This window comes from Muscardinus avellanarius (genome assembly GCF_963383645.1).
Source record: "Muscardinus avellanarius genome assembly, chromosome: 2".
NCBI classification, from domain to species: Eukaryota; Metazoa; Chordata; class Mammalia; order Rodentia; family Gliridae; genus Muscardinus; species Muscardinus avellanarius.
Genome location: NC_137787.1, coordinates 124,260,876 through 124,277,057, shown reverse-complemented (window position 1 = coordinate 124,277,057; position 16,182 = coordinate 124,260,876). Strand labels below are relative to the sequence as shown.

Below are 16,182 nucleotides of genomic sequence, written 5' to 3'. Positions count from 1 at the left end.
TCTCACTGAGTTGCAAAGGGACTCACTAAGTAGCTGGGGCTGGCTGCTAACTGTGATCCTCCTATCTCAACTTCCCAAATGCTGGGATTATAAGCGTGCACCAGCAGACCCGGCTTGAACACTGTTGCTCAAGTATCTGAGAGTCTCTAGTGTCGATGCTTTGGGCATATACTCAGAAGTAGAAATGCTGGATCAGAAGAGTACTCTATGTTTGTTTAACTTTTTGAGAAACCACCAATTATTTCAGCAACTGTGCCATTTGCAATGACTGATAATTACAATTTATTCACATCCTTGATAGCACTTTTTTAAAAACAGATATTCTAGTGGGTATTGATATTGTTTTTTATTTTATTTGCATTTCTCCACTGACTAATAATACTGTATTGAGTATTTTTTATGTGTTTATTGGCTATCTGTATAACACCTTGGGGAGAAATGACTATTGAGTCCTTTGTTCGTTTTCTAGCCAGGTAGTTTGTTCTGTTGCTGAACTGTAGTTCTTTAGCAGCATCCACCATGTTAAGCTCTTTTCAGTGCCAAGCACAGTACTAAACATATAATGTATTATCTCAATCATGACTTAAGCCCATGAAATGTTTATATTATCCCTGTTTTACAAATGAAGACATAGTGGAGGTTAAGAGGGTTAAGTAGTTTGCTCAAGGTCAGATTCCTAGAAGGTGGCCAGACCAGGTCTTAAGTGCTTTTAAAATTAATTAACTTCTAAAACACAAAGTTAGCACTTGGAACAACCAACACCTCCCAGAGCTATTACCCTGAAGGAATCGTGTAATACAGAAACACAGATGATTAAATATTCTGATGGTGACTTTGACAATGGCAGGCCCTGTGTATGCACCTCAACCCTGCACGCTGTCTACTGGCACACTGAATGGCACTTGGAAGGATCTCACTAATTATGTGATAAATATATAAATAAATGTATGAATCAACAAAATCCACAACTAAACTAAAGGATGTTATATAACACATCCTTTGGCTTCTGTTCTATGGCTAAAATCAGTGGTTTCATCATAAAAGCAACCTATTTCTTAGAAATACTATTGTTTTCAAAATCTACCTGATTAGCCAGACAACAAATCTGAGGGCAATGACTTTATTATTAAGTTTTTATTATAACAGCACTAACTAATAATGTTATGAACTGAATTATGTTCTCCCAAATCATACACAAAACCCTAATTCCCAGTACCCTTAAATGTAACTATACTTGAGATAGGGCCTTTAAAGATCTAATCTGGGAAAATGGTGGGGTTAAGAGATGGCCTTATAATATATGGAGACATTATTAACAACCTCAACTAACTTCTAACCATGATTGCATCCACCATGTTAAGGAGAAGGAATGGGGGGAGCAGAGTGGGATGTAGAGGAAAGTAGGCAAAGAGCCGTGTGCGCATAGTTTTTAGCACACTGAATGTCACTCTGATGTATAATTACAAGGCTCCAATAAAACAAAGAGTTGGCCCTAATCCAATCTGACCAATGCCTTCTTAAGAGTATATGAGGCCTCACAGAGAAATACTAGGGGTACTGTGAAATGACATTCTGAAGCAACAGCAATGAAAAGGTAACAGCCACTTGTACACCAAGGAGAAACTATAAATGAAACCCTGGTCTATACACTGAAAAAACAAACCTCTTTTTGTTTAAGCCACCTGGTCTGTAGTAATTTGCTACAGTTGCCCTAGCAAATACAGTAGGTGACTATTACTATTAAGTAAACACAGTGTGTTGGGTGTTTTTTTTAAGGAGGACACATCAGGAGATAAACAGGTCACTGTGGGATTAAGAGAATGGCCGTGTGGATGTGAGGTGAGAGCATGGAACTGAGTTTCAGAGGTGAGGGACCTCTCAGCAGATATTCATACTGAAGACCTTCCAGTTGCTGTGCTGATGCATTCACAGGGCTAGCATTTACTACAGGCTTCCTACATGCCAGGCATAATGGGATATGCTCTGCTAGGTCTCAGGGATAGAAAATGTTCTAAGACCTTTGGTTGAAGTCCTCTAGTAAAAGACAAATGCAGAGAAGCAGACAATTCAGAATGTGGCTTGAGTAACAAAAGTTTACTGAATAACACTTCTGGAGAGTAGCTAACATTTACTGAGAGTTCATTATACTCTAAGAAATGGCCCAAGCTCCTCAGAACAAACCCTATACAACACTATTATTGCTCCCTATGAGGAAAGTGAGGTGCGAGGGAACTGAGTAACTTGCTTTGGTTTTGCAAGTGAAGGAAGAGCTGGAGCCAAGGGAGTCTGGCATCTTAGCTACCACATGCACTATCTTGTGGCTCATGCTATAAACTGTCTGAACACTCCAGTGTTCCCTTTTGATGAAAAGAACTTTACAGATAACATAGATGTCAATGCCTACTTCTTAATATTCTAGAAGTTACTTTTCACCCTTTTGTAAATAAAAGGGTAAATACATCAATTCCACAATTCCCATCACAGAAACTTCCTGTTTCCCCAATTCTATTTGAGAGGAGTATCTTATGATTTCTAAGTACTGAGGATACTGCTTTTAACACACCATAAACTTGGGCTTGCCCCAGTGGCCACATACAGTATCACATTTAACTTAAGGTTTTAAAATACAAATAAATAAAACATAAATTAATAATACTTAAAACTGTATCTTGTCAATACATGCTAGGTAAGTGAAGAAAAAGAAACAAAGAACAAAAAAGAAAAAAAAATGAGCGCGGTAGGCACATGCTTGTAATCCCAGTACTTGGGAGGTGAAACCAGAAGGATCACAGGTTTGCAGTGAGCCTCAGCAACCTAATGAGGATCTTCACAATTTAAGAGACCCTGTTTCAAAATTAAAAAAAAAAAAAAAAAAAAAAAGCCAGGCGTGGTAGCGCACGCTTGTAATCCCCACACTTGGGAGGCAGTGACAGGAGGACCATGCGGGTTCGAAGCCAGTCGTGCTGGCTTAAAAGACCCTGTTTCCAAATTAAAAAGAAAAAAAATATATGTCTGGAAGTGCAGCCCGGAGGTAGAAGGGTTTCTAGGAATCCCAGTACCACCAAAAATCAAAAACAAAAAAACAAACAAACAAAAAAATAGGGCTGGGGTGTAGCTCAGAAGTAGAATGTTCCTGGGGTTCAATACCCAGCACCACACACTCAAAAAAAGATTCCATCTTAGTATCAGAAAACAAGAACTAGTACATGTTTTAGATTTATTCATGAAGAATAATTTTAAGAACTTTCTACATTAAAAGCTATAAAGATAAGCCAGGCATGGTGGCACATGCTTATAATCCCAGTACTTGGAGCCTGAGACAGAATTGCAGGTTTGAAGAGACTTAAGTGAAGCCCCTCTGCAGTTTAGACCTTGTTTCAAAATAAAAATAAAACAGGGGTAGGGATATAGCTCAAAGGTAGAATGCCCCTGGGTTCAATCCTCAATGACACACACAAACACACGCACCCCAAAGCAAACAAATTTAAAAAACTATAAATATAAAACACTTTTGAGAGGAAATAAAGCTTATAAAACAAGAATGTATATTTATTCATTGGTCTCAATATATTAATATACATTATTATAATATTATGCTCTCTGAATTGTCCAAATCATAATTCCAGACTATACATTTTACAAATAGAAATTGACTAGTTGATTCAGAAATTTACATGATAATGCAAAGGACTTAAAAGTCAAAATAATCCTAACAAGATAATAAAGCTGGTAGATTTATACCACTTGATTTAAGTCTTGATGTAAAGATAGTGATTAGATACAGAGGTCAATGGAATAAACTATAGAGCCTAGAAATAAGCCCATACTTGGACCTTTAATCAGTGGGTGAAAAAAACTTTCTTCAATCAGAAAAAGAAAACAGCTATAAAAGGAAATATTTGTACATAAGATTTCATCAAAATTAAAAATTTCTGCTCCTCTTAGATTGACAAACCATTAGTAAGTACACTAAAGTAGTCATGCCTATTTCTCTGTTTCTTTTAGTGCTTAACTGCATTTATAGCTTCCAACACATAGGTAAAGATAAGTTCCAGAATTAAATAAAATTTAGTATTTTTACAGCATTGTTAAAATACTGAATAAAACACATGAAAAACAAGCATAAAGTGGAATTAATTTGGATATTAAACCCTTAGCACCAGACACAGAACTTGCTAGCACTCTGAAAGCTCCTGGTGCCACTCGTCAATCTCTGTTCCTTCCAAGAGTAATCATGATCCTAACTTCTAACATCACTAACCATAGTTCAGTGGATTTAATTCTTTAACATTGACTTGTATATATAGAATAGTAAATGCTGAAGAACTGACAGTTAATGACAGTATCTTGTCTCAAGATTCAAGTGTAAAAAAATGTATCAATTAATTAAAACACATTTTACCTTCAGTTAAAAATGTCTTCCAGCTCACTTACTCCTCCCCTTCATGGAGGCAATTTGTATATGTCCTCCCAAACCTGTCCCTTGATTCTCTCCTCTAAATGTCCATTCTTTTCCCATTTACATACACTTCTATCATGATGCCTGGTACACTATTCACTCAGATTTATGAGCATATTAGCACAGTATAAATACTCGAGGTTGGGGATCCCAACTTGTCTATATCTCTTTACTTTTCATAATCGATGATTATTGAAGACACACTGGCACAGATAAGCATAATTATTTACATTAATATTTCCAGGTCATAAAAGCCTATATTTATGGTAGATAGAAGGGCTAAGAGCAACAAGAACAAAGATTATGATAAATATCCCAGAATATTCTAAGTCAGAAAAGAAATTTAGACCCATAGTTTTATAACAGTAAAAACTAAAATCTCAAGGAAGTAATGATCAGTTTAAAGTTATATATCCTAGAATATTCTATGTCAGAAAAGAAATTTAGACCCATAGTTTTATAACAGTAAAAACTAAAATAAGATCTCAAGGAAGTAATGATCAGTTTAAAGTCTGCATAATTTCTACTACACTAATATGAAGAATAGTTCTTTGGGGAATCAAAATGAGATTCTAATTGCCACATGGAAAGCTAAGCTTCCAAAAGAAAAAGCCACAAATTTTTAGATGCTCAAATGAACAGACAGATACAATGGTAATCAAAAATATGATCTCATTTTAACATGATGTAAGTAGTGACATTAATCTCATCCTATTAAATATAAATGTTAACTTTATAAATACTGACCACTTTTATAAACTCAGATGAAATAATCATTAGTGGCATTTATTGGAAAATTATATTTACATAAACAACAGAGAAACTTTATCCCAAATAAATAAATTTATATAAAAATTGTTGTTAGAAATACATGCCATCTTTACTCATTTCCCCTTAGCAGAGACCTACACAGCTGACACTTACACATCAGTTAATAGGAACAATGATAAAAAGAGCTTCACTTACTGCTATTTCTCTACATGCCGACATAGAGATCCCGGTTCCTTCTATTTGTTTTAAAGCATAGTCTTTATCATCCTTCCTGTAAAAACAAACTTATTTCAATACACAGACAAATCTGTATTTATGTGCATTTTGAAAATAAAGCAAAACATAAATGCATATAAATCACATTTAACATTTTATATCTTTTCCATGTAATTATAATAGCATGTAGAAAAAAGCTTTTTAGATAACTATTCTAGTCTACCACTATTGGATGAGGAAAACTAACTTAGAACGAATAAAAAGATGTGTCCAAGGTTCCACAGTTATTTGTGGAAGACACAGATTCAGGAGCATGCTCCTGGCTCTTGCTAATAGGTTCTTTTCTAATATGTGTATGTATCTTCCCTTCATATGCCATCCATGCACAAACACAAACACAAACAAAACCTGATTTCCAAAACCAACTGAGATTGTTACTGAGTCAAAAAAATTAAGAATGCATCACTAAAGCATGAAATTATCATAGTTTTAAAAACATGTTACAATCATCATAATCTGATAACGAACATAGCTGCAGGTCATCCCAAATGCCTGAAGAGATACCCACTCGCCTGTATTTACTGAACACTTACTGTGTATGAAGAACTGTGCTAGGTACTGGGGATACCATAGGAATCTCTTACTGAGCTCTCTGCATCTACTGGCCCAGACATATCAGCCATAATACAAAATGGTAAGTGCTATAACAGGGCAAGTATAAACCCAGGAAAGTTATCCAAAGGTTGCTTTGGTGGAAGACCAAAGAAAAGAGCTCTCAGAGCAAGAATCATCTATCCAAGGCCTACATAGCTATCCTCACACTTTTTTGGACTCAGGTTCCCTTCTCTTGGGAATTAAGGACCCAGAAGAGCTTTTGTTTGTTGCATATATCAATACCTAAAGATGAGAAAATTTGAAACACAAGAATACAAATGCCCACATTCATCAGCCATCAAAGCAACAGTGTCATCACACATTGGATCAGCTCTGAAAAAAAAAAAAAACAAACAAACACTGTGCACTCATAAGAATGGAAAGGAGCAAGCCGGGCGTGGTGACGCACACTTGTAATCTCAGCACTAGGAAGGCTGAGACAGGAGAATTACAGAGGTTCCAAGCCAGCCTCAGCTGCTTAGTGAGGCTCTCAGCAAATTAGTGAGACCCTGTTTCCAAATAAAGTAGAAAATAGGTCTGGGAATATAGCCTGAAGGTAGGTTCCACCCCCAGCACCACAAAAAAAAAAAAAAAAAAAAAGAAAGAAAGGAAAGGAGCAATCACATGACTGTCATGGATTATTATGAAAATGGTGCTGAACTTACAGACCCCCTGAAAGGATCCCAGGAACACCCAGGAGGGCCCGTATCATACTCTGAGATCCGCTGTGTGTGCATCACTGTAGAGGAGGTACAGAGACTGGGTACATACATACACAACCGAGAGGTGAAGCTGAGAGTAAAACCAGAGCCAGAGCATGGCAGTCTTTGGATTTCATGGACAACAGGAAGAGCTTCTTTAAAGTTTGTGTGTGTGTATGAAAATACCACTTAGAGCCCAGGCATGGTGGAGCTGCCTATAATCCCAGTACTTAGGAGATGGAGACAGAAGGATCTTAGTTTTGAGGCTAGCCTCAGCAACTTAGGGAGAACATTTCAAAGTAACAAATAAAATAGAGCTAGAGGTGTAATTTCAGCAATAGAATGTCCCTGGGTTCCATCCCCAATACAAAAAAAGAAAACAAAAGAAAAGCTACGCATGCGCGCGCGCACACACACACATATCAATTTTCTTTGACATGAGAATTCTATCTTTGCCTTGTGAATGCTTAGAGGGAATAAATAGAATGGATCACAGAGAACACGCAAAAGTAATTACCATTAAAATTATCTCATGAGCCATGATGGTGGCTAATACAGAATGGCGGTACAGAGAACAGACAGAATGGAAAAAATAAGGTAGAATCAACAGAACTTAATGACTGAGGTAAGGAAGGAGGGTGAGTCAAAGTTTAAAAACTTCTGCTTTGAGCAACAAATGACATAGGATTACTCACTGAAATAAGAAACACACTGGAGGAAAATGTTTGGGGGAACAGGAAGATGATAAACTCCTTTGTGTAGGTCGAGTTTTCAGGACGTATAAGACATCTAAGTGGTCATGGCTGATGATAAGCCCAACAGAACATTTGTAAAACAGGAAAGAGCTAAAGTCAGGTTTATTGTAGCCAGCATACACCAAATAACTTGAGACCTCAGAGTAGCAAAGAATAGTAAATCGTATAAAAAACGGAAGCAGTCTATGGAAAAAGGCCTGAGAAGTATCCACTGATCTCCACAATGATGAAGTCACCAGAAGAAAGTGTTCCATACAAAAACAGTTGTGATATAGTGTAGTGTCTCCACTACAAAAAGCTGAGGAATGAATGGGACATAGACACACAAACAATGTACGTAAGAAACAAACAATATATGTAAGTAATTCTTCAAGGGAAGAAAATAATGCAGTAGCTAAAGTAATACATAGGACACAAAAAATATCTTTTTAAATATGGAACTTGAATTGTTAAGCGCTAACAGGAAGAAGACCCAAGAGAAAAGAACCTGCTGATAGAGGAGAGTGAGCAGGAAAATTACAAGAACCACTATCCTGAAACCACATTTAGGGTGAGAAGGAGAAATACCCCTTTCATAGAAAGACTACAGAGAAAAGGATGGATACAGAAGGTAAGAAGTTGATTTGGGGGAAAAAAGCTGGGGTAGTTTCCACTTTGATGACTCATGTTTTTATAAACTTAAAGATAAGGTCAGATACTAAAAGAAAGGTACAGGTAAGGTGGGATATTTAAGTAGAGATTTGAGAAACTGAATTAAAAACTTCTTGTAAAATCAATTAATAAACTATATTTTAAATTATTTAAACTTACATCACTTTATTTTGCAGAAAACCCAAACCCAGTTATAACATTTATCTCCCTGAGGGAAAAAATTTTTAAAATTTTTTTTATTTTTTATTTTTGGTGGTACTAGGAGTGGAACCCAGGAGCTTTCTACCTCTGGGCTATACTCCCAGACCTATTCTATACTTTATTTGGAAACAGGTTTCTCACTAAGTTGCTGAGCGCCTCACTAAGTAGCTGAGGCTGGCTTCGAACCTGTGCGATCCTCCTGTCTCAGCCTCCCAAGCGCGGGGATTACAAGCGTGCGCCAACACGCCTGGCTCGGAAAAATTGTTTTATGATAACCAGTTTTAAAACATACTTTCCAGTGGAACACCATGGGCACTCATTATATAAAAAAGATATTTTAAATATTGTATTTAATGCTAAGAATGAATGATTTCTGAAAGGCCTAGAGAATTTAATAATATAAAAATAAAATGCAATTGGAATCAGAAGAAGCCTATTGGACATTTTCATGGGCAAAGTTTAGCTTTAACTAGGTGTTAATTCAGAAGTATAATGCATTCTGTTCTATCTATTGTGTGAGGTAAACATCCTAGACTTGAGCCCTCCAAGGAAAAAGTGTGGAACTGGCAATACCAAATTAAACCAAAGATTCACCCATTTACTTCCTTAACACTTACTACCTTTTCTTATTTAAAAAATGGTCAGGTTGCAGCCAGGCATTGGTGGCACACACCTATAATGACAGTACTTGAAAGGCTGTGACAGGAGCATCACAGGTTCAAGGACCGATTCAGCAACTTAGTGAGATGCTCAGCAACCTAGCAAGATCCTGCTTCAAAATAGAAAATAAAAAAGGGCTGGGAGTATAGGTTGGAGGTATAATACCCCTGGGCTTAATCTCTAGTATCCTCTCCCCCCATAGTCAACTTGCTGTATGACAATTTCTTCTCAATGAACTAAAAATTTTAATCTTCATTACTTTTTCCCTCCATCTAATTAATTGCTTGCATTTTACTTGACCTTGTCTCAAAAATAAAAAGGGTGGGGGGAAGGTAGCTCAGAGGTAGAGCGCCCCTGGGCTCAATCTCCAGGATGGATAGAAGGAAGAAAGGAAGAAAAAGCAAGGGAGGGAGGGAGGGCAGCTGGGCCACTGGAGAGAAGGCTAAGAACAAATGAGATTTTAGAAATAGGAACAGGTATGTCTGGATGCCGGAGCCAGCCGGCAAAAGTACGGGTTCTGAAGAGAGGCGTGAGGATGAAGAATTTAACTCTAAGAATTTGATTCTCAGAATATTTAATTTATTCGAATGGGGGGGCACAAGCCTACTATCTCTACTGCCCGACCCCTGTTCTTGGGTCAATATTTCCTACTGGTTGACGACTATGCCTGGATCAGTATTCTCTATTGCGCCAACTTACTGGTCGACACCTACTTCTGGGTCAATATTATCATCTCTCTATAGGGCCAATGAGTACTCCTGGGTCAGTATTCTCCATTGCACCGATGCTGGGTCTGTTTCTTCAGAGGCATCCACACAGCCACAGGTCAATCAACATCCTTGTGTTACCACCACCAGAACACAATAAAGACCAATCCAAAGCACATATATTACAGATAGGCTAATCAGCACCCTCGTGCCATCACCATCAGATCTTCTCCCAGACCACCTACTCTGAACTCTCCATGACCCCCAACCTTGCTGACTCTGGGTGAAGGACAGTCAGCTGAGTCAGAAACACCAATCCAGGGGAAAGCCTTAATGGCTCTCCACATCTAGAGAAAGAGATCTTTATGCCACTTGTCTCCACAAAGGAAACAATTACAGTGTATGTGCTTCCTTTCAAAGGGTATACAACACAAACGAATACAAGACTTTACCTGCTACAATTTGGAACTTAAATGTTCCCCAAAGGTCCATGTGTTAAAGGCTTAATCCCCAGTCAGGAGTGCTAATGGGAGGTGGTGAGGTCAAATAAGAAGATTTCCAGACACTGGTGGGTGTGCTCCTGAAGCGCTAGTGGAACTCTGATCCCTTCCTCTCCCTATCTTTCATTCTGAGGTAGAGGGCAAAGAGGTGCTCTGTCTCATGCTCTGGCCTTGAATGACTTGCTCAGGACAATCAATTGGTCATGGACTAAACTTTCCAAAATTTGAGTCAAACAAACCTTTTCTCTTTATAAACTTGTTTATCTTTGGTATTTACCACAGTAACAGAAAGAAAGATGACCTGTTTTTAAAAAAATAAAATGAGGATAAGTGTGGTATGTGAGAAAACCAGAAAGAAAAGGAAGAAACCATGATGAATATTTGCTTTAAAGTGATGGGAAGAGTAAAATAGAAAGTAAAAAGCCATAGATGGCTAAAAAACTGAGTAGCATTTTAGTAAAGATAGTAGTGAACATATAGCTTCTTAAAACTCTCCTAAAATTACAGTAAAGAGAATTTTTAAAGACATAAACCCGTAAGGTTGACAAATGGAAGAAAAGACAGCATTAAAAGCTATAAACCAAAAGAATAACTGATGACCGGGCGTAGTGGCGCACGCTTGCAATCCCAGCACTTGGGAGGCCGAGACAGGAGGATCGCATAGGTTCGAAACCAGCCTCAGCTACTTAGTGAGGCTCTCAGCAACTTACTGAGACCCTATTTCCAAATAAAATATAAAATAGGTCTGGGAGTGTAGCCCGGAGGAAGAAAGTCCCTGGGTTCACCCTCAGTACCACAAAAAAAAAAAAAAAAAAAAAAAGAATAACTGATGAAGAGAATCCAAAAAGGTCAAATCAGAGCTGACAATGAAGAAAGTCAAGAACGAATTAGAAGCCGGGTGTGGTGGCACAGGCTTGTAATCCCAGCATTCGGGAGGCTGAGACAGGATGACAGTTCGCAGACAGCCTCAGCTATTTAGTGAGGCCCTTTGCAACTCAGTGAGACCCTGTTTCAAAATAAAGAATAAAAAAATAGGGCTAGGGGTGTCACTTGGAGATAGAACGTGGGTTCCATCCCCAGTGCCACACACACACACACACACACACACACACACACACACACAAAGAACCAATTAGATTTACACAGCAAAATTCTCCAAAGGCAAAATTCTCCAAAGAGAAAATGCTGGAAGTCTAGTTGGCTGGATGAAAGAAAAAGAAGATATATCCTAGGAAATACACCAGAAAGACAAAATGAGAAGCCGGGTATGGTGGCACATGCTTGTAATCCCGGTGCTTGGGAGGTGGAGACAGGAGGATCGCGCAGGTTTGAAGCCAGCTGTGCTGGTTTAGGAGACCCTGTTTCTAAATTAAATTAAAAAAAAAAAAGTATAAAATAGGTGTGGTAGTGTAGCCCGGAGGTAGAAGGTTTCCAAGAACCCCAGTACCACCAAAAAAAAAAAAAAAAAAAGGACAAAATGAGAAAAAGGTTAAAAAGTAGAAAAATTAGTAATCTATGAGACCCAATACAGAAAAAGGAGTTCTAGACAGAGGAGACAAAAAAGAAGAAATACACTGAAAATAACTGAGGAAAACTTCCCAAGCTGAAGGACAAGATTTATAAAACCTGAAGGGCCAGAGTTCTCATTACAAATGGATGGAAACAGACATATCCAAGACACAGAAAGTAGACAGTTTGGCAAAGCAGAGACAAACAGAACATGTCATTTGTTTCCAGCAGGGATGGGTAACAACACATCACCAGAAAGGATTAGGAATCAGAGACCTTTGGTTTTATTTAACACCAGTTTTAGAAGCTCAAAGTTCAAAACTAGTTCTAAACTGTATCATATCATATTGATTACATTGTCAACAGATGTGGTTTGGCAGTTAAGACCTGTGTAGGAGTTGTCTGAAGAATTATACCATCAGCTGCAATGACAGGAAAACATTTGGGAATAGTCTGGAATAGTCAGCCAGATCAAAGAGCTTGTGCTAGAATGTAAGACTGCACACTGTTTTCTACAAAGTCATGCTTGAGGGGAAAAAAACCCAGCTGAACTAGCCACTGCTTATTTATGTAGTAAAAACTGTGAAAAACATAAAGACTAATGTTTTAAGTTCACAATTTAATTATCTTAATTACATGATCATAAACAACTGTCACTTCATGCTGAGTTATGGTCGTTATTAAGGGAAGGGGTTTGTGGGAATGCTGAACTAGAGAGGTAAGATCTCACTGATGTGCAAGATAATCAACAGTTTGGTCCCAATGCTTTAGGGATGTTATCTGAACAGTTTAACTTGTTGTGTTGTGGTATCTTTGGTATTTCTAATAAGCATAGTATTTCTACATGGAGAAAGAATGGAAAAATTAAAAAAAAAAACCAGCCAGTAAATACATATCCTTTGGTCTTAACCATTTTTAAATAGCTTTTTTTTTTTTTTTTTTTTTTTTTTGGTGGTACTGGGGTTCCTGGAAGCCCTTCTACCTCCAGGCTACACTCCCAGACCTATTTTATATTTTTATTTGTAAACAGGGTCTCTTAAATCAGAGCGGCTGGCTTCGAACCCGCACGATCCTCCTGTCTCTGCCTCCCAAGCGCAGGGATTACAAGCGTGTGCCACACCTGGCTTAAATGGCTTTTAATTAAAGTTATTTTATTTAAAATTTCTAAACAAAGCCAGGTATGGTGGCGCACACTTGTAATCCCAATACTTGGGAGGCTGAGATAGGAGGATTGTAGATTTGTGGCCAGCCTCATGTACTTGGTAAGGCCCTCCACAACATAGTGAGACCCTGTTTAAAAAATAAATGAATAGGGCTAGGGGTGTAGCTTAGATGTAGATACTGCTGTTTTCAAATATTTCCAGGAGATATTTCTTACACCTTTGGATACTAGGACTTGGATTCATAATTATTATATCACTCAAAACTCTGGGGTTTTTTTTTTTTTTTTTCTTTTGTATGTGGTACTGGGGATTGAACCCAGGGGCATTCTGCCTCTAAGCTACATCACTAGCTCTATTTTTAATTTTTTTTGGAATCAGGGTCTCACTAAATTGCGGAGGGCCTCACTAAGTAGCTGAGGCTAGCTACAAACTTGCGATCCTTCTGTCTGAGCCTTCGAAGTACTGGGATTACAAGCATGTGCCACCATGCTCAGCTTTAAAATTCATTTTGTTTTTATTTTTTGTGAACTTAGACCCCAAATTCAGAATAGTAAAACCGTAAGATGTACTTTAAACCTAAAATATGCTTGAATTTCCTGGAATGGCTACCAGGTAACAGAGATTTGTTCCTTTACCTTAAAAGAAATCTAATAAAAATAATTAGATTTGATCAGCATTTTCCAAAATGTTACTCAATTAAAAACTATTATGAAAATTCTTCTGTTTCTAAGCTGATTTACCTGTCAAGTCAAAAGAGAAGTTTGGGCTCTATAATTAGTTATATGCAAATAAAATGTTAATGAACATATGCTCAGTGATTACATGCTTAATACTTTATTTTTATTTTTGTGTGTGGTAATGGAGATGAAACCCAGGTGCATTCTACCTCTGAGTTATACCTCTAGCCCTATTTTATTCTTTTTATTTTGAAATAGGGTCTCACTAAGTTGCAGAGAGCCTCACTAAATTGCTGAGGCTGGCCACAAACCTGAGATCCTGCTGTCTTAGCCTCCCAAGTACTGGGATTACAAGTATGTGCCACTACAGTCCAGCTAATGTACTTTAAATTGAGAAGAGGCAAACTTATGCTCACATATAAAACATACAATTACTGTTCCAAACTAATTTTTGTTTTTCAGTTTCAATATCCTTGTCAAGCAGAGACAATAACAGCAGCACACCTGAAGGTGAAGATCAAAAGGCTGTGATCAAAAGGCTGTGCATGTGTGTCAAAGTCCTCACTGTACATAATATATCCTAATTCCCTAGGTAATCAGCAACTCAAACTTTATAATTCAATTGTGTATTATAGGACAATAGATGATCCATTCTTTTCCACTGTAATAATCCTGGCTAGCATTTGGGAGGCTGAGACAGGAGGACTGTGCAGGTTTGAAGCCAGCCTCAGCTTCTAGGTGAGGCTCTCAGCAACTTAGTGAGACCCTGTTTCCAAATAAAATATAAAATAGGTCTGGGAGTATAGCCCAGGGGTAGAAGGCCCCTGGGTTCCACCCCCAGTACCAAACAAACAAACAACCCTGGCTAACATTAATTTTCCAGAGTTCAATCTGATCAGTGATGGAAACAAACATCCTCCCTTGCTAGATGTTTAATCAGCTCTACATGCTCTCAGAATCTGCTATTCCAAAGCATCATTAGAAAAAGATTGTACCTGAACACACATGGACATGACCTTGCCAAATCTGATATGAAGTACTATAAGAGTAAAACTCCGAGATCCCACATCTCATTACAGTGGCACAACACACCATCAAATAACTAAGAGTTCCAGCCAGGGACTGCAAACTGAGAATTCTTAAGAATCTTCTAGAAGATGATCTCAGAGCAACATACTATTTCTACCCAAGACCTTTGGGTCAAGAAGCATGAAAAACAGCAGCTTCCCATGGAACCTCTTAGGAATTATGGAACAAGATCTAAATAGCCGGAATCAAGGATATTATGTTTTATTATTCATGCTTTTTAAAAAATATTTTGATCTATTCTCCTTCCTCTCTGTTCCTATAAATTTCTGAATTGTTGAATATTTTGTATTTTTAACAATGATGCCTAGAAGACTCTTATTTATAAATTGTTCTGTGGATCTCTAATCACTCTCTGTATGAATCTAGCACCAGGATACAATTTGTGATTTCACTAAAAGAGGCAATCAAACGAATGACTGAAATTGTAGCCCTTTTTTTTTTTTTAAGGGGGTGCAATTCAGGTTCTTCTAGCTTTCTGGGAAATTACACTACACTACTAAACAATTCTTTTAAAAAGTTAACTAAGAACAGTAAAAAGGACAAACAGCCCACATGATGTCACACTCAGGAAAGTTTCCATCATACCAAATCACACTTGAGGAGGTCAGAAAGGAAAGCAATCTTTTCTACTGAAGTTACAAGAAAATGGCAGGCTTCCATTTTGTAGCTGTAGCTTAGGCATCTACTTTGTAACTTTGTACATGTGTCTATATGTTCCCCTCCCTGATGTACTGGTTTCATGTTTGTCCCTTTGTAAAGTCCGCCCAGTGAAAACTAGCCAACCAGGTTGTAGCATGTAAAAGCCCTACTCCAGCCAATGAGGACTGGCATAATGGCCTTCATGTTAAGGAACCAAAGGCTGAGCAGACTGCTGGCCCAGCGTGCTTGTACCCTTCTATGCAGAAATAATTGCCTAGCTGATGACTTGGATTCCTGAGCTTTTACCTGTGGCTTCCCTAAAGTCTGTTTCCAACAGGGACCCTGGCTCTTGGCTCCAAAGTGAACTCTTAGGACTCTGTTATGTCTCTGGGTATTGGGCAGCGTCATGGTGCTCAACTGTAATCTACTAGTCTTAAATGTGTGTGCCCATACGGCTTGAGATGATTCCATTAGCTAAACTTGGAAAAGCAACAAAAGTTAGCAAAAACTAACTTCAGTCCAACAACAAATGAAGGTCTCTAGATAATTTCCTAATCAATGGAATCCTACCAATGGTAAAAAACTGAATTTTACAGAACAATGATATGAATGGCTGAATCTGACCAAAGGAAGGACAGAGAGTGAAAATAACCCCTGTGATATTCCTAATAGATTAGTGGCAAGGCCAGAAGCAAAGCCAACAGGAAAGAAAATTTTGCCCAAGGCTACACTACAGCTACAAAACTAGTTCCCTGCTGTGCTTCATATCTCCTACTCCCCTCCCCCAAAAAGAATGCCCAAGTTTCCAATAACCAAACACTTTCACTTCA

General features: G+C 38.0%; 1 protein-coding gene across 2 annotated transcripts in view; it reads right to left on the bottom strand.

Moving 5' to 3' along the window:
* The window catches only part of CDK8 (cyclin dependent kinase 8), a gene marked incomplete at both ends in the record, with an annotated part of 116,545 nt that overhangs the window by 51,573 nt on the left and 48,790 nt on the right, over positions 1-16,182 (bottom strand). For both annotated transcript variants that reach the window (XM_080689992.1, XM_080689993.1), the window contains one exon: positions 5,426-5,501. In XM_080689992.1, the coding sequence (XP_080546118.1) occupies positions 5,426-5,501 (76 nt within the window). The remainder of the gene's footprint in view (positions 1-5,425; positions 5,502-16,182) is intronic.